This window comes from Pelobates fuscus, chromosome 5, assembly GCF_036172605.1.
Source record: "Pelobates fuscus isolate aPelFus1 chromosome 5, aPelFus1.pri, whole genome shotgun sequence".
NCBI lineage: Eukaryota > Metazoa > Chordata > Amphibia > Anura > Pelobatidae > Pelobates > Pelobates fuscus.
Window position 1 is genome coordinate 6,375,417 of NC_086321.1, and position 27,757 is coordinate 6,403,173.

The following is a 27,757-nucleotide window of genomic DNA, read 5'->3' on the forward strand; positions in this document are numbered from 1 at the left end:
TTGGTGACATTGGCTTCTTACGCTCAAACATGTCCTTGACAGACACATGACTGTGGGCAGATGAGCGGGAACTGCTCAAGGCGGGAGACGGAGTGGCGGATGGTTGAGAGGGGGCAAGAAGGACAGCAGTGGTTGACGTGGCTGAAGATGCTGGACCAGGAGGAGGATGGCGGCTTAGAGTAGGCGTGTTGCTTGTACTCATGTGTTGATCCCATAGGTGTTTGTGATGTGCGATCATGTGCCTACGCAAAGCAGTTGTACCTAGGTGGGTGTTGGACCTACCACGACTAAGTTTCCTTTGGCACAGGTTGCAAATGGCATCGCTGTTGTCAGAGGAAGACACACAAAAAAAATGCCACACTGCTGAGCTCTGCAATGACGGCATTCTGGTGGTGGACACAGCATGCGTTGATTGGCGTGCTGTCGGGCTGACCCCGGGTGCCGATGCATGCTGTCTGACTGTGCCACTAGCTCCTTGCGACGACCCGCCCCTGCTTCCAGCTCGTCTCCTCCTCCTCTCTGTCTCCCCATCTGAACTTTCGCCCTGTTCTTCTTCTTGCCGAGCGGGCACCCACGTGACATCCATGGACGCATAGTCATCATCAACCGCTTCGCTTGTATCTGACAACTCAGAAAAGGAAGCAGCAGCGGGTACAATTATCATCATCATCACACCGTACCTCCATGTGTTTAATGCTGCCTGCCTGAGACATATCCCTGTTATCTACATCCTCTAGCAATAATGGTTGCGCATCAATCATTTCTTCAAACGGGTGTGTGAATAACTCCTCTGACATACCAAGTAAAGCGGCTGTGGTGCTAGTTTTGGTGGTGGCGGCAGGCGGGTGAGTGGTATCTTGAGAGGTGCCTGAAGCTAAGCTGGAGGAGGATGGTGCATCAAGGTTCCGAGCGGAGGCTGTACAAGATTGGGTGTCCTGTGTTAGCCGGTCAACTATGTCCTCAGAACTTTTCAAGTTCAGGGTACGTGGCTTCTGAAAACTGGGCATTATTCTAGGGCAAAAGGGAATCACAGCACCACGACCACGACGGCCCCTGCGGGGTAGCCTGCCTCTGCCTGTCATTTTTTTTGTGATTAGTGGTACTATGCGTGCAAGCTACTGTGAGACCAGATATGATTGGCAATGTGAACTGTAACAGTTCTGCAGAGCACACACTGTAGGCCTGACACCCGCTTGAAGACAAGTAACTGCTATTCAATCTATAACAGTGAAAAACTAATTTTGGTTTTAAAAGCACGCTATAGAGACACCAGATATGATTGGCAATGTGCACTGGAACAGTTCTGGAGAGCACACGCTGAAGGAAGGACTGACAGAGCCGCTTGAAGGACACTGACTGGCTGCTATTAGCTTACACTAGAAACCTTTTTTCTTTGTAAAAGCACGCTAAAGAGACACCAAATATGATTGGCAACTGTCAAAGCACGCTGGAACAGGTCTACAGAGCACACGCTGAAGTAGGCCTGACACCCAGACGCTTGCAGACAACTAACTGCTCTTCTATTACAGTGAAAAAAAATGATTTCTTTAAAATCTAAAGCTTAAGCTATTGTTAAAACAGATATGAGTGGTGGCACTGGGCAAGTAGGCACAGTATCCAATGTGAACCTCACACAGAAGCTGGCAGGCAGGCAACTGCTCTTCTATTACAGTGAAAAAAAATATTTATTTTAAATGTAAAGCTTAACCTATTGTTAAAACAGATATGAGTGGTGGCACTGGGCAAGTAGGCACAGTATCCAATGTGAACCTCACACAGAAGCTGGCAGGCAGGCACCTGCAATTACATTACACAGGAAAAATAAATAAAAAAAAAGCAGCCTGATGTTATAGCCCTAAAACGGGCTTTTTGGGGTTCTGTCCTTACAGCAGAGATCAGATGAGTCCTTCAGGATTGTAGTGGACACTGAATACCCTAGCCTAGCTATCAATTTCCCTATCTAATCAGCAGCAGCTAAACTTTCCCTCCTCTCACCAAGCATGCAGCTTCAGAATGAATTGAAAATGGATGCTGGGAGGGAGGTTGGAGGGTGTGGAAGGGAGGGAGTGCTGCTGATTGGCTGGAATGTGTCTGCTGACCGAGAGGCACAGGGTCAAAGTTTGCCCAATGATGACTAATAGGGGGCTATTCGAACTGCGCATGTGTCCGCCCGCCGCGGCAACGCGAACACGCTAAGTTCGCCGGCGGACAGTTCGGTACATCACTACTAAAGAGATTGTGTTATGTGTATGTGTATAAAGTGGACAGTTCAAGGATTGTCAATGTATCATGTTCTATTGACTATCCTTGGTTAACTTTATTTTAAGATAATGTTAGAACCTGATACAAAGAGTAATATATTAATGTGAAGATAAGGATTTAATACAAGATAGATATCGGATAATGAATTATAACTTTAGTCTTGAATTTGGTTTCTACACAAACTGTTCCATTCATATTGTTCACGTCTCAGGTTCTCTCAGCTAGGACGAAGTAATAAGAATACAATGTAATTTACATATCAGTAGACACACCCATACCTGGTCAGTCAGGGAGCCCGACCTAATGCCACACGTGTAAATGGCCACCCATTGTCCACATTGTGCTTCCCCCCTATAAAGCAGGTTCGCACACCTTCTACCCTGTTACTCTGTAATCCCAGAGATTCAGTATCTCTAGAATATTTACAGCAAAACCTGTTGAAGACTCGAATAGAGATCAAATCCAACTGATTTACAGAAAATCTATATCTTCGCTATTTAAAATAATTAAAAAGGTAAACATTTTCCAATTTTTATGAGTTATTTTTTTTTACTATTCCAGGCAACATCCCTCAGGGAGTAATATGTTCTAGGTCAGGGTAGTCAACCTTCACCCCCCTGCCAGAATTATGGGAGATGTAGGAGCTGGAGTGCTGATGGTTGTTATAGGTGAAGCTTAATTAATCTCAATCCAATTACTTTTAGTCAGTATGTATGGATATACTGTCAGTAAAAAAAAAGGTAAAAATACAAATATTGTCTGTATATTTTAAAACTTTTAAAGACCATTGCATTTCACTGCAAGACCCTTAGATTCAATATCCTTAAAGTTAGTGCATTATGGGGGACATGCGGCTTGAATATCCAAGATTTGAATTTTGTTCACTAATGGGCTGTAAAACATGCTATTTTTATTACAGGTTCTAGTCATGGCAGCCAGTGGATCCAACGTGGAGCTGCTCCTGGAAGGTCTGGTTGATATGTTTTCCCAGACCTTGCACAAGGCTGACCTGTCGGAGTTATTTACGGTCATCAGAAAGCTTGGCAGTGGGTAATTTGGCTCTGTATTAATGGTGAGACAAGAAAACGTGTCAGTTATTACATTTTACTAAGAATTCTCATGATTGCAGATGTCCCTGGGTTCTTTTATTGTAAATGTAAGCATTCATAAGCATCAAAAGGAAGGATTTCAACCAATTCTAAAATAAAAAAAACAAAAATAGTCAATTACTAGAATTGTGGAATGTAATGCTCAAAAACCAAAACATCAGTTCTCTCTCTTAAACTCATCTTTCCTCTCCTGTTTGTGTTCTCTACCCCACATTATTGGTATTTGGCCATTTTGCTTAGTTTCCTATAGTGCATTTGGTTAAACTGCTCTTTAATCTGCATATTGTCAAATCAAATTCTCTTTAACTGCCTGTCAGAAACTTCCTTTTGTTCTCCAATTCTTCAAATGACAACTTTCAATTTCCAAAAATAGACAGATTTATTATACAAATACTGACTTGCTTCCTCCGATACCTGTAATTTAAATGTTACATGTTCATTATAGTCATTTTCTGTTTGAATTGCAGCTCAAGTAAAGGCTTTGATAAAAAGCAGGCTGTCCCAAAGTAGCTTCCTCATGGAGTTCAGTCTGTCCTTCTTACATGACAATATCATTGGGAGTTATGGCCTGGCTTTTGAAACCCAAGAGCTTTATGTCTGCTCAGGAGCCCTCACCGATTGGGGATCTACTGTCGCCGATTCCGGTTAATGTAAGCATACTAACAAATAACTGAAATTAAGCAGACTAACTATAGCTATGCAGAAATCTAAACATTTCAAAATGCATTTAATATTTCAAATCGGTCTTTCAGAAGCTGTAGTGAAGAGGTGGAGTGCAGATATCCAGTGCAATCGAGTTCATGAAGAATAAGGGACTTGTCCACCGGTATATTAAACCAGAAAATATCCTGGTGTTTGATAGTGAATGCTCTTGAGCCAAAATTACAGACTTTGGATTAACTTGTGCCAAGGGCAAATCAATCAGGCACCAGACAGGAACAATGTCTTACATGTCTCCTGAACTATATGAAACCTCCATGGACCCGTTAGCTGCAGATCCCAGGATGGATGTGTGGGCTTTTGGTGTAGTCCTTTTTCTTCTGCTGACTGGAAGTTTTCCATGGAAGTTTGCTACATTGACCGACAGGTAATACAGCAGATTTTCACATTGGCAAACACATTTCTCTTCACACTACATCCCTTCTCCTTGGGACAAGCTGCCCCCTGGCCTGGATTTAAAAAAAAATGCTCCATAACATCTTGTCCATAGACATCAATACAAGAGGGAAAGCTAAAGATGTGTTGATGTACATGGACGAAATTTTGAAATCTGAAATTCCGCACAAGGCTAGGAGAAAGGTCAGAGCGAAGAGGAACATGGACCATGAATAACTGTAGGTAAATATTTGTTAATTGGCAAGTGAATAAGACATTGTAAATAACAGTTACATACAGGAGGAGGGAGATTAGAGATCTTTGAAAACACTGAATCCACTTGAATGTGACAAACATGTGAAGATTAACTTTATTAAAATTTATTTCATTATTCTCCATACACAGCTTAGTAATAGAATATAAACCAGGATTATTTCATATTTAGAAGCTCACTTTATGCCTTTCAGTGGTCACCTACAGGAACATGTTCTGTGCAGTGTCTCCTCCTGTACCTTGGGTGGTGCTCACACAAGATCCAATAATGTTTGCATTATGTCAGGTATCCATTTGGTTTATTTTGCATGTATGATCACAAGGTCTTTAGAACGTTTAGATTTGTAAATATCCTAAAACTTCAAATCTTAAAGGGGTTAAACTTACAATAAATAAAATAAGTAATAGGAAACGTGTATTTTATAGAATCTATTCCATTTTCTTAAGGTTTTATTTAGTAATTATAAAGGAGTTTGTTTATTTTACCAACTGCTTCATAAACGGTGTGAGGTTACATTTTAAATTGGAAGTTATTTGAAGTTCATGCATTGCTTGGGCAGATTGTGATACATATTTTCCCAATAATTGATATTAATTTCTAATTTTATACAGGAGCAAGCTGAACCAGGCAGGAAACCAAGGGTGGAAACACCTCTCTCAATCTACACCAGGATGAACAGAGTCCGACCCAGAGCATGGTGTAATAACATGTGGGTTTATGCAGTTACTACTCCAGTGCACTGGGTGGAGCTCTAGTGCTTTCACATTGTACAATATAGAACAACAGGAATATTTGGGATACGGCTGAGAGATCTATAATTGAAACATAAAAGTGTACATAGTGTAAATCTACATAGAGTAATTAGTAAGTGATCATGAAATGCACTCACGAGATGTTGATGAAAAGATAGCGTTTCAAAGGTGCCTCCCCCGGTAATGATGGGGGGCTGATGCCTTTCTCCACTTGCTCCCGATAATAGATGAGAAAAACAGGACTTCCAGGTGGTGGAAAAGATAAAACAATTTGTTTAGGATGAAAAAAATCACCCAGCAATAAAAATAGGAATACAGGCTTTAAAAAGAGGTCCTACGCGTTTCGTTCACCAATTGGAACTTCCTCAGGGACCAAATGAATTAAAATTACATGTAGAAATCAGACATGAAAAAATACAGCCTACTCCCACCCTCCCACCAGTCCTGTTTTATAGGGCTAATCCCTGAGTTGATTGATGATCATCTGGGCGTTCTCCTTTCTTTCCTCCCTCATTGGTGGAACAGTGGGTCATCTCCAGCTGATTTCTTTCAGTATTAGTTGAATTTCCCGGGTTCTGTATCGGCCGAAAACCGGAACCGGAAGTGGACCTTCACTTCCGCGTTCCACTGAATTATGCGTTCCAGCAGTGGAATTCAAAGAGGTTAGGATATGTAATGGTGTGGCCATCTAGTGGTCGCCAGAAGAACAGTCCCAGAGAATAGGATTTTTAGATAGATATGAATCTAACAAGAAAAAACAATGATATCGGCAGCAAAAAGTGGAAAATAGATTTATGCAACGTACATCGCTTATACACCATGAAAATCAGTACAAAACACAATTCATATATAATTTTATTATATGAATTTATTATATGAATTGTGTTTTGTACTGATTTTCATGGTGTATAAGCGATGTAAAATCCATCTACTGGATTTTTTTTCTTATCTCCTCAAATCTCCAATACATGGGCCTGCATTATCATGGTTTGGAATACCGCCTTTGAATGGTAAGTACCATGCTTTTGGATGTCTCACGAGCGCCATGGTACCCCCCCATGTATAGGTTTTATGGGGTTTTGGAAAGTTTCAGGGTCATATATACGGCTTATCCATTTATGCTTTTTCACCTTGAAATTTGTCAGATTAGTTTGCAGTGTCCAGGCTGCCTTTGAGACCGTATGGCAGCCAAGAAATGAAAATTACCCCTATCATAGCATACCATTTGAAAAAGTAGACATCCCAGGGTATTCAAAATGGGGTATGCCCAGTCTTTTGTAGTAGCCACTTGGGCACAAACCCTAGCCAAATTTAGTGGTTTTTTTTTTTGCCTTTTTCAAATAAAATCTGTGCTTTCACTGATAATATTATTGTTAGTATATAGTTTACTGCCCTGAAACACTCCTAGTTCTGCTCAGTGAGGTCTCACGAGCGCCATGGTACCCCCCATGTATAGGTTTTATGGTGTTTTGGAAAGTTACACGGTCATATATACGGCTTATCCATTTAGGCTTTATTACATTGAAATTTGGCAAAGTGATTTTCTGGGCCTATATCGCATTTGAGAGAGCATGGCAGCCTGGGTAATAACATTTCCACTATTATGGCATACCATTTTCAAAAGTAGGCAACCCAGAGTATAAGAAATGGTGCATTGCAAGATGTTTGGTCTAACCACTTTATCAGAAATGAAGGGCCCACATAGTGGTTATAGCTTTATTTGTGCTTTTTCACACACATGAACTCCATTTTCACAGGACATTTCATATTCCTGATAGGAGTTATTGCAACAAAGCCTCACTATTTGTATTTAACATTGTCTCCTGAATGTAACAGTACCCCCATGTACTAGATTTTCTGTTTTGGGGGGGAAGTCACGGGGACAATAATATTAGATGTCCTTTTCAAAGTTGGCAATTTAACAAAGTGATTTTCTGGGTCTCTCTCGCCTTTGAGAGAGCATGGCAGCCTGGGTAATAACATTTCCACTATTATGGCATACCATTTTCAAAAGAAGGCACCCCAGAGTATAACAAATGGCATAATTTGAGATGTTAGGTCTAGCCATTTTAACAGAAATGCTGGGCCCATGTAGCGATTTCTACTTTGATTTTTGTCTTTTTAATCAGATAAATAGCATTTTCACTGGAAATGTCATAATCCTGATATTAGTTAGTGCACTAGAGACTTAGTATTTTGATTTAACACTGTCTTTTGAATAGAACAGTACCTACATGTACCATGTTTCCAGGTTTTTATTATATCACATGAATAGAACAGTACCCCACATACACTTTGATCTGAAGGCAGAGAGAGGCCGAGAGAGGCCGATAGATCTTTGATATCACATAGAGAGTCACTGTGTGAAAAGTTTGAGAAGTAAAAAAAAAAAAAAAACTTTTGTAACCCTTTCAGTGCTAATCACAGCACTAACCCTGTGATCAGTTTTTTATTGGGATGTCACATTTCAAGTACTACAAATGTAGTATTTTGAGTTGTTTGGTGTAGCCACTTTAGAATGGCTAGCGTAAACAGGGACAGGCCAAGGTCAGGGGAATCCAGAATTCAGAGTAGTCGGTAAAACAAGCCAATGGGTCGGTACAGGCATTTAACAAAGCGTAGTCAGGACAAGCCGAGGTCAGAAATCCAGGTAAATCAAGCAAACTGCCAAAGTCCCATACAGAGTGATTCAGAAGTTCAGCTCTGTATGGTAGACTTTGAAACAGTGTTATGCAGAGGGCGGGTAGAGATGGGCAGGTTGGACAATAAAAACTGGAGTCCTTTCGGACTCCTTTCTTGTAGCAAACACGGCACTTTCTTTGGGGAGCTTTTTTACTAGGGGTGGATGGGATTCGGGAAGGGAAGTGTTTGCCACAAAGTCTTTGGAGATCTCCTGATTCCAAAGTGGGATTGGGGGGCTCGGTAAATAACATACGGGACAAAATGCTTAATGTGAATTCGAGGAAAGGGCAGGGCCTACCTATGACCTCTTTTGTATAGAGGACATAGGCATTGAAAATTGCAATCTGGCTCACGTAGATTGCAATTTTCTTGTACCAGGTCCTAGTTTTTCGGTTCACCAGATAGGGCTGTATGCATTGGTCAGCCAAGTCTACTTCCCCCATAAACTTGCTGTAGTCTACAATGCACTTCGGCTTTTCCAGATGCTCAGTGCTACCTCTCACAGACACTGGCACTGTACTTTCGTCATGCATCGTAGACAGCATGTATACATCTTTCCTATCTCTGAAGCGAAGAGCAAGCAACTCATCCTGGCGGAGAGCTGAAGAGGAACCTCTACTGCTTCTGCCACTTGCCAGGGCTTGGGGGAAACCCCTGCAATTCTTCCTCACTGTGCCACAGGCTAGGGTTTCAAAACAATATAAATGTTTAAATAATTCTATACTGGTATAATAATTGTCAACCCATAGCCTATATCCCTTATTCAACAAGGGAAGGATTAGATCCCAAACAATCTTGCCACTTGTACCCACAGAATCAGGGCATCCTGGTGGGTCAAGATGGCTATCCTTCCCCTCGTAAATGCGAAACGCCCATGTGTAACCAGTACAGGATTCACATAATTTATAAAATTTAACGCCATATCGGGACCGCTTTGATGGAATATATTGCTTAAATAGCAGTCGACCTTTAAATTTCATAAGGGACTCGTCAATTTAAATATCTTTATCGGGGACATAATTTTCAGAAAATCTGTCTGACAGGAGTTGAATAAAGGGCCGAATTTTGTATAGCCTGTCAAACAGTGGGTCGTTTCTAGGGGGACACAGCGAGTTATCATTAAAATGAAGGAATCGCAGCAGTTGCAGGTAGCGATCCCTCAACATAACCTCAGGGAAAAGAGGTGTAGCCAGGATGTGTTGCTTGCTCCAGTAGGACCTGATACTGGGCTTTTTAACAATACCCATCACTAGGGTTAAAGTCCAAAACCGCTTCATCTCTGCGATATCCGTGGGTCTCCACATATTCCTGCGACCATGATGGGACCCCAGATGTGCAGAGAGATACTGCATAGCAAACAAATTCTTTGCTGAGCCATGAGCTCAAATATATCGTCTGACATAAAGAGCTCAAAAAAACGAATTGGCTCGCAGTCGTCCACTGTTACAGTGATGCCAGGTGTAACAGTGAACGGCGGTATTTCTGGGGCCATCATATTTGGAGGCACCCAGTCTCCGCCTGGCATTGGGCTTGCTGTCAGGATCGGGACAGGGATCCAACACGCAGAGTACAAACAGTAGCCAGATACGTATACCGGACCTTAGAATGGCCGGACTAACGTAAGTAGTACAGTATAGAATGGTCAAAGACAAGCCGAGGTCGAGGGTAACAGAAGACAGGTAAGCGAGAGGCAAGCCGAATCAAGGGTAACAGAGATAAGCAGAGTAAGGTAAACAAGCCGGGTCAAAACCAAAAGGGATAATAGAATACACAAGCACTGAGTGACTAGAACAAGCTAGAACCACGACAGGGCAATGAGCTAATGAAAGAAGCTCTGTTAAATACCCTGTTCAGAGCAGTAACCACGCCTCCGAGGCGTCCTGATTGGTCCTGCAGCAATTGAGTGACAGGTCGTTCCGGAGGAGTGTCCTGATGACAACTTCCTGCCTAGATGCTGTAAAAGGCAGTCACTCCCTCGCGGCCGGCCTTGCATGACCGGATAGACCGTGGGAAAGGGAGCCATCAGGCCGTCTGGATGGAGGAACAGCTAAGTCTCTACCTCTTTCGGAGGTAGAGACCGCAGGTACCCTGACAGTACCCCCCCTCTCAGATACGCCCACCGGGCGGAATACACCAGGGCGAGAAGGGAATCGAGAGTGAAACGCCCTGCGGAGACGGGGAGCATGCACCTCCTCCTGAGGTACCCAACTTCTCTCCTCAGGACCATAACCCTTCCAATCGACCAGATATTGCAGTCTCCCCCGGGAGATTCGAGAATCAACGATGGAATTGACCTCATACTCCTCCTGACCCTCCACCTGAACTGAGCGGGGAGGGGCGATCGTGGAGGAGAACCTGTTACATATTAATGGTTTTAGCAAGGAAACATGAAATGAATTAGGAATGCGTAAGGCATTAGGCAACGCTAAACGATACGCAACTGGGTTAATTTGAGACAGTACCCTGTAAGGTCCAATATATCGAGGAGCAAACTTCATGGACGGCACTTTTAACCGAATGTTTCTAGTACTTAACCATACTCTATCGCCTGGAACAAACACCAGTGCTGCCCTTCTACATTTGTCAGCGTGTTTTTTAACCAGCGTAGAATTGTGCAAAAGAATTTGTCGAGTTTGATCCCACAACTCTCTTAAATTGGCAACATGAACATCCACCGATGGTATCCCTTGAGAAGAAGACTCCGAAGGAAGGATGGAAGGATGAAAGCCATAATTCAAGAAAAAAGGGCTAGAATGCGTAGAATCACAAATGAGATTGTTATGTGCAAACTCCGCCCAAGGAATCAAACCGACCCAATCGTCCTGGTGTTCTGAAACGAAACAACGTAAATATTGTTCAACTTTTTGGTTAGTGCGTTCAGCAGCTCCATTGGACTGAGGATGATAGGCAGAGGAGAAATTCAATTTGATGCCTAGTTGGGAGCAGAATGATCTCCAAAAATGGGAAACAAATTGGGAGCCTCTGTCAGAGACAATTTGGGAAGGTATCCCATGCAAACGGAAAATCTCCCTGGCGAATATCTCCGCTAATTCGGGCGAAGATGGGAGTTTAGGTAAGGGAATGAAGTGAGCCATTTTAGTAAATCTGTCTACCACAGTGAGGATAACAGTCTGCTTTTTAGAAATAGGCAAATCAACAATGAAGTCCATTGCCAGGCAGGACCAAGGCTTTTCAGGAACCTCTAAAGGGTGCAGAAATCCGCATGGAAGTGAATGGGGTAGCTTGGTCCAGGTACAAACTTCACATGCCCCAATGAATTCTTTAATATCCTTGCGTAAGTCAGGCCACCAAAAATCTTTAGAGACCAGCGCATAAGTCTTGCGGATGCCAGGATGCCCAGCCACCTTGCTGTTATGGAGACAGCGTAGCACCTCCAGTTGGAGAGCGGCAGGAACGAAGTGTCGATCCCCAGGAGTCTGTTTGGGTGCCAAATGCTGAAACTTCATGATCTCAGAAAGCAATGGAGAGTGAATCCTGAGATTCGTGTTCGCGATGATATTCCCCTTAGGAACTATGGAGGACAGAAGTGGTTCAGTTATAGTGGATGGTTCATATTGACGAGACAAAGCATCGGCTTTAGAGTTTTTAGAACCAGGACTATACGCAAGTACATAATTAAAGTGAGTGAGGAACAAAGCCCAGCGAGCCTGCCTGGCGGACAAGCGCTTAGCCTCCCCAATATAAGACAAGTTCTTATGATCCGTTAGGATAGTAACAGGGTGTAGTGTCCCTTCCAGTAAATGTCTCCACTCCTTTAAAGCCTTAATGACCGCTAACAGTTCCCTCTCCCCGATGTCACATCTGCTCTCAGGCCCAGAAATTTTTTTAGAGAAGAAACCACAAGGGTGTAACGGTTTATCCACCCCTAACCTTTGAGACAGAACAGCCCCAACTCCTGTCTCAGAAGCATCGACCTCGAGCAAGAAAGGCAGAGTCGTATCAGGATGAACTAGAATGGGAGCTGAGGCAAAAAGTTCCTTGAGAGTCTTAAAAGCACCAAGAGCTTCCTCAGACCAGAACTTAGTATCAGCCCCTTGTTTGGTCATATTGGTAATAGGCGCAATGATAGAGGAGTAACCCTTAATGAAGCGCCTATAGTAGTTGGAAAAACCAATAAACCTTTGGATAGCCTTGAGTCCTTTGGGCAAAGGCAAGTCTAAAATAGATGGAGTTTACCAGGATCCATTTTAAAACCTTCCCCAGAAATCACCTACCCAAGAAAGTCTACCTGAGACTGATCAAAACTGCACTTTTCCAATTTGCAGTATAGACCATGTTGCAGAAGTTTGTGTAACACCTCTCTGACCTGTCTATGGTGAGTCTCAATCTCCTTAGAGTGTATTAGTATGTCGTCCAGGTAAACAATAACACAATCATGCTGAAACTCCCTAAGTACCTCATTAATCAACTCTTGAAATACTGCAGGAGCATTGCATAGTCCAAATGGCATAACAGTGTATTCGTAATGGCCATACCGAGTATTGAATGCCGTCATCCACTCGTGACCTTGCTGGATTCTCACCAAATTGTAAGCCCCTCTGAGATCTAACTTGGTGAAGATTTTGGAGCCCTTAAGACGATCAAATAACTCGGTAATCAGTGGGATAGGATAGGCATTTCTGACAGTTATTTTATTCAAGCCTCGGTAATCGATACAAGGTCTCAGCGTGCCATCCTTCTTCTTAATGAAAAAGAACCCCGCCCCGGCCGGAGAAGAAGACCTCCTGATGAATCCCTTTTCTAAATTCTCCTGAATATACTCCTCTAGAACCGAGTTTTCCTGAACAGAAAGGATATACATGGCCCCTCGGAGGCATAGTCCCGGGTAGAAGCTTAATTTTACAGTCAAATGACCTGTGTGGCGGCAAAGAATCGACATTCTTCTTGTCAAACACTGCCCTTAAGTCTAGGTAAAGGTCTGGTATTTGTCTTTCTGTGGACTGAGTAGGATTCTCCTGTATGTTAATATTAGCTAATGGAGAAACCTTGCACAAACACCGATCCTGGCAGCCCTGGCCCCACGAGAGTATCTCCTCTAACTCCCAATCAATAATAGGGTTATGTTCTTTCAACCATGGGTACCCCAGAACTATGGGGACGGAAGGAGACGAAATGAGCAGAAGAGATAAATTCTCCTCGTGTAGGATACCAACATTTGACTCAATGGGTATGGTCTCACGAAAGATAACAGGGTCTAGTAGTGGTCTACCATCTATGGCCTCAACGGCCAAGGGTGTCTCCCTTAGCTGGGATGGGAAATTGTTTTTACTAGCAAAGGCTTGGTCGATAAAATTCTCAGCAGCACCGGAATCTATCAAAGCCATAGCCCTTACTACTTCCCTCCCGCAAGTTAAGGAAACTGGTAGCAGAAGCCTGTGATCTTTATAATTAGGAGTAGAGGACAAAATAGAAACACCCAAGGCCTGTCCTCTAGAGAGACTTAGGTGCGAGCGTTTCCCGGGCGGTTAGAACAGTTCGAGAGTAAATGACCCTTAGCTCCACAATACATACACAAACCCTCTCTTCTCCTGTACTGTCTTTCCTCCTCAGAGAGGCGGGTATACCCTATCTGCATAGGTTTAGGAAGCAAAGATACCGTGGAGTCAGGACTTGGAAAAGCGGGGGCTAACCTAAAAGAAGGTCTCCGGTTCCTCTCTCGAGTGTTCTGTCTCTCTCTTAAACGTTCATCTATACGAGAGATGAACGAAATTAAATCCTCTAAATTCTCAGGGAGTTCTCTGGTAGCAACCTCATCAAGGATTACTTCAGATAAGCCATTCACAAATACATCCATATACGCCTGCTCATTCCACTTGACCTCTGACGCCAGAGACCTGAACTCTAGTGCATAATCCACCAGTGTTCGGTTCTCCTGTCTCAGACGCAACAGTAATCTGGCTGCATTAACCTTTCTACCTGGAGGGTCAAATGTTCTTCTAAAAGCAGCTACAAAGGCGTTATAGTTATAAACTAATGGGTTATCGTTCTCCCATAATGGGTTGGCCCATCTCAGAGCTTTCTCAATAAGTAGGGTGATAATAAATCCTACCTTTGCCCTATCTGTAGGATAAGAGCGAGGTTGCAATTCAAAATGGATACTAATTTGGTTTAAGAAACCACGACACTTCTCAGGAGCCCCACCATAGCGTACTGAGGGGGTAATGCGAGAAGAAGCACCCACTGTGGCTACCTCTAGACCTGAACCGACAGGAGAAACAGGGGTATTACGTATCTCCTCTGGTGGGTTATTGGCACGAGATAATAGAGCCTGTAGCGCAAGCGCCATCTGATCCATTCTGTGATCCATGGCTTCAAACCTAGGATCAGGAGAGGCAAGCTGACTGTTTGTACTCGCAGGATCCATTGGCCCTGTCGTAATGTCAGGATCTGGACAGGGATCCAACACGCAGAGTACAAACAGTAGCCAGATACGTATACCGGACCTTAGAATGGCCGGACTAACGTAAGTAGTACAGTATAGAATGGTCAAAGACAAGCCGAGGTCGAGGGTAACAGAAGACAGGTAAGCGAGAGACAAGCCGAATCAAGGGTAACAGAGATAAGCAGAGTAAGGTAAACAAGCCGGGTCAAAACCAAAAGGGATAATAGAATACACAAGCACTGAGTGACTAGAACAAGCTAGAACCACGACAGGGCAATGAGCTAATGAAAGAAGCTCTGTTAAATACCCTGTTCAGAGCAGTAACCACGCCTCCGAGGCGTCCTGATTGGTCCTGCAGCAATTGAGTGACCGGTCGTTCCGGAGGAGTGTCCTGATGACAACTTCCTGCCTAGATGCTGTAAAAGGCAGTCACTCCCTCGCGGCCGGCCTTGCATGACCGGATAGACCGTGGGAAAGGGAGCCATCAGGCCGTCTGGATGGAGGAACAGCTAAGTCTCTACCTCTTTCGGAGGTAGAGACCGCAGGTACCCTGACACTTGCTGAGCGTCCTCTTGTGAGTGGTGGTGGGGCACCATCACTTGAGGTCTCACTCAGAGGCTCAATGTCAGAGGCAGTGATAGTGTCACTGTCTTGCAGAGTGTCACTATCACTGCCTGCCAGAATGGCATACGCCTCCTCAGCTGAGTAGCGACGTGCCATTCTAGGGGGACAAATTAATTAATTTATATACTAAAGTGGGTAAATTAATTATCTACCTGCCTAACACCTACTACCCGCCCTCAAAAAATAATATAAATGTACTGATCACAGTATAGGCAGCTGCAATCAGTACACTGAAAGGGTTATTTTCAGATCTATAAAAATAACCCTAAAAAAAAGTCAGTCTGATCAGAGAGCCCTCTGATCACAGTGATCACTGATACAGTACTGTACAGCAGATAAACTGTACAGTATAGTGATCACGGCAGCGGGGAAAGGGTTAAGGGAGATTTGGGTTGCTGCGACTGACACAAAGGGTCAAAAAAAAATTAGAAATATTTTTTTTTGATCCAAAAAAAATAATAATAAATAAATACCCTAATCAGGCTGATCACAGTAATATGCACTGAAAGGGTTAAATAAAATATACATTTTAAAACTTTAAAAAAATGTTTAAAAAACTTTTTCCACAGGAGCTGCAAAAACCACGATCTCTCTGCCTCTCTCTCTCAGATCGAAGTGAGGTGAGGAGAGGGGCTGACACATACACAGTGATCACAGTGACTGGCTGTCACTGTGATCACCTCCTACAGATCGCGGTAATTGGCCACAGGGGGAGTGCCTGGGAGGTACAGGCATGCCCCCCACCGCGATCTGTAGGGGGCTAATGGCTGCAGTTACATGTGTCAGCCAATAGGTTAGTGCCTGTCAGTGTGATCAGACTGCAGCCTGACAGTGCAGATCGCGGTCACTGACCCCAGGGGGGCTGCCTGGGGGGCCACGCATGTCCCCCGACCGCGATCTGCTGCAGGAGAATGCGGCCGGCTCCATGTGTCAGCCGATTTCAAATCGGCTGACACATGGTAAATACCGATCGCAGTGACAGCCTGTTACTGCGATGAGAAGCTGCAGACCGCGGTCCGCAGGCACAGTGGGGCTGCCTGGGGGGCCAGGCATGCCTCCCGACCGCGATCTTCAGCGGCCATGTGCCGACGGCCACGTGGGGGGTAAGACCGCACAGGACGTACTATGCCGTCCTGCGGCGTTTAGAGCCGGCCAATTAAGGACGGCATAGTACGTCCTGCGGTCTTAAGGGGTTAACAATGAATAAAAAACATTCCCTTTCCCTCCCTCTTAAATACACCCCACAATCAGTAATAAACATTCATTCATGAGTTCCACCGATGAAATTCAGCTGTTCGCCATCGGAATGTAATCACTTCCTGGTTCCGGGTATATGATGTCATCACGTTCCACTGCGTGCGTTCGTGCGTCATGCGTTCCAATTGCGTTCTAGATTTTTTTCTTGTTTTTTTTTTTTCGTTGGATCTTTATTACTTGTGTTTCACAATCAGTCTGTCACAGTGGGACCGTTCGAAATCGATATTTTATACACAGTATAAGCATGGAGGGGAGAAGGTTTTAAAAAATACTTTGCACATTTCCCTTTCTATACATAAAATTATGCAATAAGAGTATACAATATAGAGTTCCTACAGGCAACCACACATAACCTTACAAAAAACTATTATTTTATTATTTAAAGAGATATACTTGATATATTTCAAACATTCAATTTATTATGATGTAATTAAAGTTTTTTTTTGTATATATCAGTAGAGTTGTTTAATCTCTAGCCAGAATTATATATTAATTTGTTGTTTTTTGCTTTCTTTTTCTCATGTATATATGTACATATATATTTATAAGTATATGTGTGATTGCAACAAGGAGTTGTGATACGCCCTATTGTCACTGAAAGTGTGAGTGATCGATTTGGCACATATCACTATTATACATCTATCAAACAGTCGCACTGTGTTACTTTTTATTTCCCTATAGTTGGATTGACCCATATTTTGGTTTCATATTTATATGGAAGATTTGAGGATATCTTCGGGTTAAAATCTACTATTTAGAGGAAAGTTTCTTTATTTATTTACAAACACCTGGTGTTATGTCACATTGGTGAAATTGTATCACCACAAAGCTATACAGTGAAAGGATTTTGTTTCACATTTGTATCTTTTCCTCATTTCTCTCTTTCACTTTATATAAAAATGGCTGTCAATTGTTTTACTAATATTCAAAAAGGCAGAAAAGCTAGATTTGAACATATGTTTCATCAGGATGTAGAAACTATACCTTTAAGGGGAGAGGACAATCTGTATTTTTCCAAATTGGAGAATCTTATGAAAAAGGAAACTAGGAAACAGTGGGAGATTTCATACTTAGAGGGATATTTAAAGGAAGGGTTAATTCCCAGGGGTTTAAGAGTGGAAAAAATCCCTGCTTTTGGGATAGAAAATGAGGAGTTTATAAAAAAAAAATGGGATGAGGTGCTTGAAAACTGCTCTAATAATCTAATTAAATTAATTGTTGAATTTGAAAAAGAAAATCGGAAATCAGTAGAAGAAGAACTAAACTCTTTAGAGACACAAGAGGGTTTTAAAAAGAGAATCTGCAGAATTTAAAGAAAAAGAAAAATTAATTAGTGAAAGAGTAAAAGAATTAGAAGAAAAAATAGTTCATACAAAAAATAAGAAAAAAATCAGAGATAGGGAAGATAAATAGAAAAACTTTCTCCACTAAAAATAAAGTAAAAACTAATTACACCTATAGAGGACAAAACATAATGGAGAAATCTAGACCATATGGTCAGTTTCATGCCCCCAACCCTGTCTCCTTTAGACATAGAATTTTTTTTTAAAATAAATTGCCAATTAAAAATAGATTCCAAAATGTTAGAAAAAGTAATTGGAGGGAGGAAGAAAGATCCCCACCTGTAAAATCCAGAAACCATCTAGAATCCCCTAAAGTGCCCCATAACCAAGAAAAGAGACAAAAATCAATGTCAACCCAACCACTAATTGCTCACCGCCTAATCGAAAAACATATGCGGAAGGAGCTAGTTCCTCGTATAGAAACTCACAAGAAGAACAACGTTTTTTAGGGAGGGAGCCAGACCAAAAAGAAAGACGAATTACACAATTCTTCAAACCACGGGAGAACAGATTTTCTCACTTGGAAGACCTCACAGAAACCCCACCCAAAAGGAAAAGGTCAGAGGAAACACTATGGAGGGAAGAGAATTACAGGAGAAGGAATTAGATTATATATTCCTGCTCGTTTTTCTAACAAAAATTAAATTAACCCCAATAGATATACAAGTATTAAAAAAGGGCTTAAAATTTGCCCCCAATAAAAATATCAATTATTTTGACACCTACGTGGATCTACAAAAATACATTAGGAGAATGACTCTAAAAAGGTTCTCTTAAAGATAGAGAAGATAATACAACAATCTCTGAAACAGCTACCAAAAAGAGAGAATTTAAAAATAAATCCACCTTTTACCCAATATATTTAAAGGGTCCTCATTTGGAGACATTTAACAATATGGTGATTGCAGATTTAGAAGAACTAGAACTTAATATGAATAAACAAAAAGAAAAATACATTTAATCTCAGCAAAGAGGAAGCTGAAAGTATTAATAAATTACAACGTTTGGAAGAAATCATAAAGGAAGCGGACAAGGGGGGAGCAATAGTTCTAATGACAAAAGAATATTATTTAAAAGAAGCCTGTAGAATATTGGGGGATAAAAACACATATGTTCAATTAGAACAAGACCCCACGATAAAATTAAACTTAGAATCTTTGTTAGATTCTGCAACATACAAAAACACAATATCAAAAGATAACGCTCAATACCTTTTTAATAAATATCCAGTAATTCCAATCTTTTATTTTCTACCAAAATTACATAAAAATCCCATAGAACCTCCAGGAAGACCGATCATTAGTGGAATAGATTCAATAACTGCACATCTATCTGAATTCATAGACCATCACTTACAAAAATACGCTCAAGAAGCTCCCTCATATACAAGAGACTCGTCTCACATTTTAGATATCTTGGATAATAAACAATGGGATGAGACTAATATATGGGTAACAATAGACGTAACATCTCTATACACTATCATTAAACATGAGGTGGGTCTAACAGCGGTTAAAAAAATCATGGGAGAAGACACCAACATGCAAAATTCTTCAAAAGAATTCCTATTAGAAGGTATACATTTTATTCTTCATCATAATTACTTTTATTTCAATGGAGCTTTCTACCTTCAACAAATGGGTACAGCCGGGAAGTCAATTCAATATGGAGAGGGCATGGCTGGGCTGCAAACCTGGTCCTATGGAAACATTTTATAGACGATGATGTTTTGTTAATCTGGAAAGGCACACAACAGGATTTAGAATAATTTTTACAATATATAAATACTAATAATTATGGTTTGAAGTTTACACACATATGACACGAACAGCATACATTTTTTAGACATAACCTTTTTTGTGAACCAAGGTAAAATCCAATCAAAATGCTATTTCAAAGAAACGGAAGGAAACAGCTTCATACACAAAAAGAGCTGCCATCATGATAATTGGCTCAACTCAATACCAAAGAGCCAATTGGCCCGAATTAGGAGAAACTGTTCAAAAGATAATGACTATCATGAACAAGCAGGTCATTTATCAAATAAGCTCATTTCCAAAAAATACGATAAAACCATTTTAAAACAGGAGACATCCAGAATTGGAAAACTTTATAGAAAGAAACTGTTGCCCCCCAAAAAGAAGGATAGGGCACAAAAGGAAGTTTACAAATATTCATTTATTACTCAATTTAACACACAACACCATGAGATCAAAAAATGTTTTAAATAAGCATTGGAATATTTTGTTGAAAGATCCGATTTTAGGGAGAGTTCTCCCAGAAAGGGCACCAATAATTTTTAGGAAGGCAAAAAACGTAAAAAAATAAGTTGGCACCCAGTTATGCCTTAAAAAATATACATGGAGATAATAAAACAATAGAAAATAGTAAAGGTTTTTACCCATGTAACATGGGTAAAAACCCATGTTTTTACCCATGTAAAGCCTGTAGAACCCAGAGACTATTACATATAAAAAAATATTAAAAAGTATCATAAATGGGAAAGTGTGTTATAAAATCCAATATAAATTGTGAATCCCGAAATATAATTTATGTCCTAAAATGTCCCTGCGGGAAACAATACGTAGGGCGAACCTGTAGGAAATTAAAGGAACGTATTCTGTAACACAAAAACAATATTCGAAAAAATTCAATAAACACAGTCCCAATTCACTGCAATAACTGTAATAAATTAAGCTGGCAAAATATTTATTTCATAGGGATAGAAAAAATAGATAACTATTGGAGAGGTGGCAACCTCATTAAAAAACTGGTTCAACGGGAAACATATTGGATAAACACACTAAAAACCCTACAACCAAGGGGACTAAACCTAGACATCGATTTATGGTGTTTTTTGGATTAGAATCAGCTCTTTGGGGGTAGACATTAATTATCTGCTCTAATTTTGTCTCTTTCATATTCTATTTTCATTTTATCTCTATGGTGTGGGGATTTTTTGTATTGAATGTTTATTTTCATGTATGTAATTTTTTGTTTTAGTCCTTTTTAGTCCTTTTTAATGTAAGGAGTTCTTGCAATCACACATATATATCTCTAATACTGCCCTCCGCTACATTCATCTTACAAAGAAAAAAATCCTACAGATATTTTAAATTCCATTAAATATTTCATTATTCAGCTCTGCCCCCTGCTGGATGCAGACTGACATTGTTATTGTAGGTGGGAAATCATTCTAACTCTAAACCCAAATTTATTAACACACCCAAATCCTGCATTTACATAGAAACTGCTAAACAGACTAAAAGGAGACAGTAACTTAATATAGTAGTCTGTGAGTGTATTTACATTAGGAGATTGACAATACTAAGCCTTGATTAATACCGAGGTGTGCAATTACTGTGATTACTGAATAGAAAGCTTTTAGAAGGTTTGATTTACATAATATTCAAAAATAAAAACTCAAATTTGCATTTTCTTTTCAAAAGAAATAAGATATAATACAGTGCCAAAAATACTCTGAAAGCAAGACTTTAAAAAAAAAAAAAATTGCAAACACTGACATTTTAGCCAAATTGTAATCCATCCACTGATTTTCTTTATCTTCTCCAGTTTCTGAATTCCTTCATGGCTTCTGTTACAAACTGCCCTGCTTCCCTGGGTTGTGGAGAAGCCTATTTGCCAGCCTCCTTCCTCATGACTATGGCCCCTGGGAGATTGTGCCCCTGAAAACGTATGGACTTTTATTGGGTGTGTATGGCCCTTTAAGAACTGTTTGGGGACATATTGTGACTTTAGTGAACAATGCCCCTTTAAGACGGTGTCCCCAAACCTTTAATATACTGTGTCCCTGGCTTTCTCCCACTTGGTTCAGTAAATGGGGCTTACTGAACCAAGTTCCACACAGGCAGACCACCCAGAAGTTAAAGTGTGCAGGCAATTTACCTCCCAGGCTGTGAGGTTACTGCAGGTTAATTGCCGAACGCTGGGTGGCCGCTGTTCGTGCAAACGAACACGTGGCAGCAGCCATCTTTGCTCATTCAAACGAGGTCAGCGGTGTGTGTAGCCAAATTCATGGAACTGAAATCGGCTACACATTTCCGCGAACACCGCTGACCCTTACCTTCTCCTACACTAAACTTTCAGCTGCAGAGACTAAGTCCCGTTCAAAGATTCAAACGTCCGTTCGAATGGGACGTAGTCGTTTTTCAGTGTGAAATAGACCGACCGCACAGCCCAAATCTATGTAACTCTTTTGGGCAGGAAAATGTGCTTGCGGTCGGTCATAAAGGACTTCCGTCTAACTTTTGATCTACTGGATGGATTTGTGTTATGTTTATATTTAAATTGTGCTGATTAATATGTAATTTTTATGAAGATTGGATGTATGGTTTTAAAGTTACAGTTGATGTGTAAAAACTGTATTTTTACTGTCTGTGATAATTATGTTAAGTATTGTGTACCATAATTATATCACAGGCAGAGGGGAGGATTTTGTGTGTAATTGCTGGGAGTGTTTTCGGTAATGTACGTGTATGATTGATTGTTTTGTTAAACCCTGTGGGTGGTCCTATCTAAGGGAAACCTGCATAAAAGAAGGTTCTTTTGGTGCCAATAAAACAGAATGACTTCACCCTCTAACTTGCAGCCTTGACTCATGTTTGTAGGGGACAGCTACAATCACTACAGGGATTGCTATGCTCTTCATACTCCCTTAGCTACTGAGCTCTTGTAAGAGCTCTTGTTCCTGATCCTGCTTTGCTCTACAGAAGGAAGAGGTTCACCTACTGGAACCTGGAGCCTGGTCGTAGGTCTAGGGCACAGAGCAAATGGCGAGATACCAGCCAAGCAACGGTGCAGTACTTATGGTGGCTACGCAGTAGTTATGTGTCTACGGTGCTGATGGTCCTTTGGTGAGCGCTAGGAGCGTCCTTTCTATGGTCCAACTTCCAGCCAGCCTGGAGGCAACCGTAACAGCTTATTCTTGCAATCACTGTCACTGCAATGAGCAGCCATCACATGGTAGAAAGGTTGACCAGTGCATGAATTATTGCATATATTGTTATTGTATGAATACTCTCCCACTGCAATCACAATAAGGAACCAATGTAAGCCCCTATCCACACTGCACGGCATGAGAGCCGGTTAGGGGGCAGCATTATATAGAGGGGCAAAACCAGGAAACATTTAGATCCCCACATCGTGCCCTGAAATCCACTGGTAGAAACCATTATGTTATGTCCCTAGACAATGGAAGAAGTGTGTTTTTACATTATTTGGCATTAAGTGTTGCCAGGAGATACTTTATATGAATAATAATGACTCAATCATCTCAATACAAAGTAAAAGCAATATCATATCACACAGGGATAAGTAGGGTAAAAGGAGGAACAAAATAAGCACGTTCTTCCTGAGGGTCAAAAATAGATACTGTATTTGGATCAGAGAGTGAGCAGAAAATATAAATCTATATAGAGAATAGTTCTGACCCTGTGGAACATTGTACACAGGGATAACTAGGGTAATAGCAGGGGATGCCTGAATCTTCTACAGGGTCAGAACTATTCCCTATATAGATATAGATTTTCTCCTCACTCTCTGACCATTATACAGAATACGTTTTACCCCCTGGAAAAACGTGGTTATTTTGTTCCTCCTACTACCCTTCTTGTGTACGATCTGATGTGGCTATAACCCCGGATCATGGATCAGGTTCGAGATGGGTCAGTTTCTCCAGAAATGCTTTAGATTGACAGGAAGATCTCCTGAAAGCTTGTTATTCCAAGATAATGTTAGTCCAAAAATAAAATAAAGTTAAAATATTACCTGCATTATTTCCAGGATTCTGTTAAAATAGATTTTAACTTAATTAGTTTATGTTCTAAAATTGTGAAATCTAGAACAGTGACATCATTTAGCAACAGTTTCTTTCCAAGAGTCTCAGTTTCCATGTTTCCCAATTTTCTATTTATATGTAAATGAATGGGAACCCTGGTGGGTAATTAACCTATTGTATGCAAAGTTACCCAATCAGCTGCCCCTTATTAGACCCATATCCACCCTCACTGCTCAGTAACATTCTGTATCCAGAACGACAGACTGAGCGAGTGTGGATTCTATTCCTGACTCTACTCATCTCTAGAAGGTAAGGACTTCATAGTATGGCAGTCTCAGTCCGGGTATCGATGGGATGAAGGGTTAATAGACTGTGGGAAAAGGGTTGGTTTATAGGTTATTGGTTAGGATGTGTGGTGGATTGGCAATTAGACGGTCAGAAGATTTTCAGGCTTTGTGGAAGTAACTGGCTGAAGACGCTGTGAATTTATGTACAAATATAAATATTCTTAAAATGAAACCAATTCTAAAGCGTCTTCTCAAAGTTTTATCTGTTAGAATTTAGTACCAAAATAAATTAGTGTGATGTGAGCACTTTAAAATATAACGTTTATTGATGAACGTTAAAATATCCCAAGAAAGGGGGTATTAGTCTGTAGATAAATACATAGAAAGTAATAGTATATAAAGTAGAACAAGGGGGTGAAAAAATAGAATACAAAATGATAAAAATCCAAGTATCTCGAAGTAGATGGGATACAAAAAGGAGTCAAACGTTAATACTACACATTTAGGCACATATTTCCTGGTGGGTAATAAAGAATCAAGTATACCACTTATACGCTGCACAGTTAACTGTTGCAACTGTGTATCACATAGCTTTTTATCATTTTGTTTTGTTTTTTCACCCCCTTGTTCTACTTTATATACTATTACTTTCTATGTATTTATCTACAAACTATAGCTCAATGCCCCCCTTTTTGGGAAAATTTAGTTTGGTAGTACAATTACAGGGTTTCAAACCCCTTGACAAAGTGGTGAAGCAAAGTTTCTCACTTGCGGTCAATTAGTGGTGGACGAGATCGATTCTTCGTTTTAGAATGTAGTATTTATGATATTTTGCCTTATTAAACCTTCCATCCTCTCCAGTAATCTCATTACTCACTGTTTTACTTTCTATATTCCTCTTTTACAGATCTTTTCCCCAGCTCACAGTTTCTTCAATTAAAGCTTGCCCTCCTCTCCACCCAAAATCCCATTGCTCTAATTTAAAGTCTCATAACTCTCTCTCTGATCATATTTTAGCCCACCCGACCTTCACCCTGTCTTGTAGTTCTCTTGCCCTTCACCTCTGATACTGCATTCTAAAATGCTAAGAATGGAAATAAAAAGGATTTACCCAAAATATAGTGCAATGGCTCATTTATAGAATTTAACATTTTTTAATTTCTTATACATGTTTAAATGTCTATTTTTAATAAAAGCCTTCATAGTGCATATGTTTTTGGGTTTGTACATTTACCATTTGATCTAATAATGTAAGGACAATAAACACATGTCTCCCCCACCGTTCTGCACAGCTAATTGCATACAACCTTTATTCTATCAGAGCAGTGATCCGGGTTTGTGTCCCCAAAGAAGGCACATTAACTGCATCTTCAGAGCACCTTCAGCCAATACCAAGACCTGTAGGCTAAATCAGGCAGCAATACATTTATACTAAATGTTTAATGATATCAATTACACTGATCACTTTCTTTGGTTTTAGAATGGCCGCTACAATCATGGATGTCACTAAGGAGACAGCAAAGGATCTTCTGCAGCTGGTGGGAGAGACATCTCAGACCATGACGAGGATGTCTGTAATGGATCACTTTGACCCAATTAAAGAACTGGGCAAAGGTTCTTATGGGAAGGTTCTCCTCGCCAATCACAGGCGTTCAGGTAAGTTACATTAGCTTGTATGCTCATCTCTCACCTTTTAAAAAAAACTGGAGTCCTTTATTTTATACAGAGTAAGTTCTAATGGATTTCTGCATTTAGCAGGGTAAAGTACAATGCCGATGCTTTTTGGCACCTCAAGAAATTGCTACAGTCCATAAACAAAGCCATGGTTTTATAAAACTATTATCTGTATAAACATGAGTAGCTGGAGATCACAGTATATTTTGTTTTGTTAACAGGACAGCTGGTGGCCTTGAAAATGCTGGTGAAGGAGAAGACTTTAGCAGATAATTTCCTCTTGGAATATAGTATCTGCGTCTACCTTGGGATTCATCCCCATATCGTTACCACCTTTAGAATGGCCTTCGAAACACCAAGCAACTATGTGTTTGTTCAGGAGGTTGCACCAGCTGGGACACTACATTCCATCATAACACCAAAGGTGAGGTTTCCAAAAATTGGCACGCATTTAGTTTTATGGTCTTAATAATCAATGTAATTCCCATGTAAATAAACACCCCTACCCCCCTGTCCTCCTACCCATTGTTATTGTAAATAAAAATGAATCTCTTATGTCTGATGGATTCAATTATTATCTTCTCACCTTTACAGGTTGGTTTACAAGAGGACATTGTGAAGCGCTGCATTCTTCAGCTGACGAGTGCCTTGGAGTTCATCCACTACAAGGGACTGGTCCATCGGGACATCAAGCTGAATAATATTCTGCTCATGGACCATGAATGCCATTGCATCAAACTTGCAGACTTTGGACTCACCCGACTCCAGGGAACCTATGTACCAGGAATGTCCTGGATCATTCCCTACATGGCTCCTGAACTCTGCCTTGTTGCAGACAGTGAGCAGATATTATTGCACCCTAGCCTTGATGTGTGGGCATTTGGAGTCCTGGTGTATGTGATGCTCACTGGCTGTTTCCCATGGAAGGAGGCTTTACCAAGGGACCAACAATATTTGCAGTTTGTTCACTGGCAGGTATTTAAAGACACTGTGCCAATACCAGCTGAGTGGAGGTTGGTTACCACTGAATCCCAGCATTTCTTCAGACTAATGTTGGCCATTGATGCTACTGACAGATGTTCTGTATCACACATTGTGGAATATATTCACTGGCCATGGAAAGCAGATATCCCCCATAAGGACATTACATGAGGCACGCAGACCAAAAGTGGGCAGTAACTTAGGAAATCAAAGCTGCAGATTCCGGTAAGTCTGATTGTAGCCGAACGCATTTTTCAACTCACAAATATATCCAAGATTGAGATAGGATACAACAATAGTTTAAGAACTGATGTGTTTTGTTTAGGATAAGGGAACATTTTATCCACTATTTTAACTGCTAACTAGTTGAAATGTAGACAATGGTTTAAAGTAGCACGCTGTTACAGCAGTTTGTAGATATACCACAAAGAAAATATGCATGCAATTTGGTTTCCATTTCTCTTTGGGGTTATATAAAAATCTTGATTTATGTATATTCATTTTGTTCTTGTATATTGCTAGACTTTGGTTAGTTAAAGGGATACTCCAGGCACCCAGATCACTTCTGCCCATTGGAGTGGTCTGGGTGCCAACTCCCATCACCCTTACCCTCTAAGTGTATTTATTGCAGTTTTTATAAACTACAATAATTACTTTGCACGGTTAAGTCCTCCGGCTTCTTAAAACACGAAAAGTGTTTTAAACTACGCTGGACGTCCTGACGCTATGCATGAGGACCTCCAACGTCGTCAGTGTGGCAGAAGCAGCCACAAGAGACTGTTACTTAAAATGTCATATGTTATTCGAACTACCTGTCACTGAATGTACCGTGTATTTTACCAGCATGTTAATGTAATCGGTTCCCGAACCAGAAATGCGTAGCCGGTTCGGGAACCGATTGAAAGTACCGAATGCAAGACCACCCTGCTGTGGTCGTGTGCCTCCCCTTAATAGAAAGAAACAAGGTTGCAAGTACCGTAATTGGGTTAGTGGGTGGCCGCCGTTCGCCTAATCTCCACGTGGCGGCGGCCATCTTAACTCCCGAACAGCGGTGTTTGGTCGTCGAGCGTCTGGAACTAAAATCGGACGCTCGACTACCCAGACACTGCTCAGACCTCCAGGACCACCAAAACGCACAATCTAAACTGCCGAACGGCCCACCGTTCGGTAGTTTGAATCCCCCAGACTAGGGGATTCATCCGAACGAAAGATTAGAG

General features: G+C 41.1%; 1 protein-coding gene across 1 annotated transcript; it reads left to right on the forward strand.

The window, feature by feature from the left end:
* The first annotated feature begins 4,312 nt into the window (after positions 1–4,312).
* On the forward strand, positions 4,313–26,711 carry LOC134610536 (serine/threonine-protein kinase SBK1-like). The gene is made up of 4 exons (XM_063453499.1): positions 4,313–4,458; positions 25,366–25,541; positions 25,781–25,983; positions 26,154–26,711. The coding sequence occupies exons 1-4, from the start codon at positions 4,313–4,315 to the stop codon at positions 26,709–26,711; spliced, it is 1,083 nt and encodes a 360-aa protein (XP_063309569.1).
* The last annotated feature ends 1,046 nt before the right edge of the window (positions 26,712–27,757 follow it).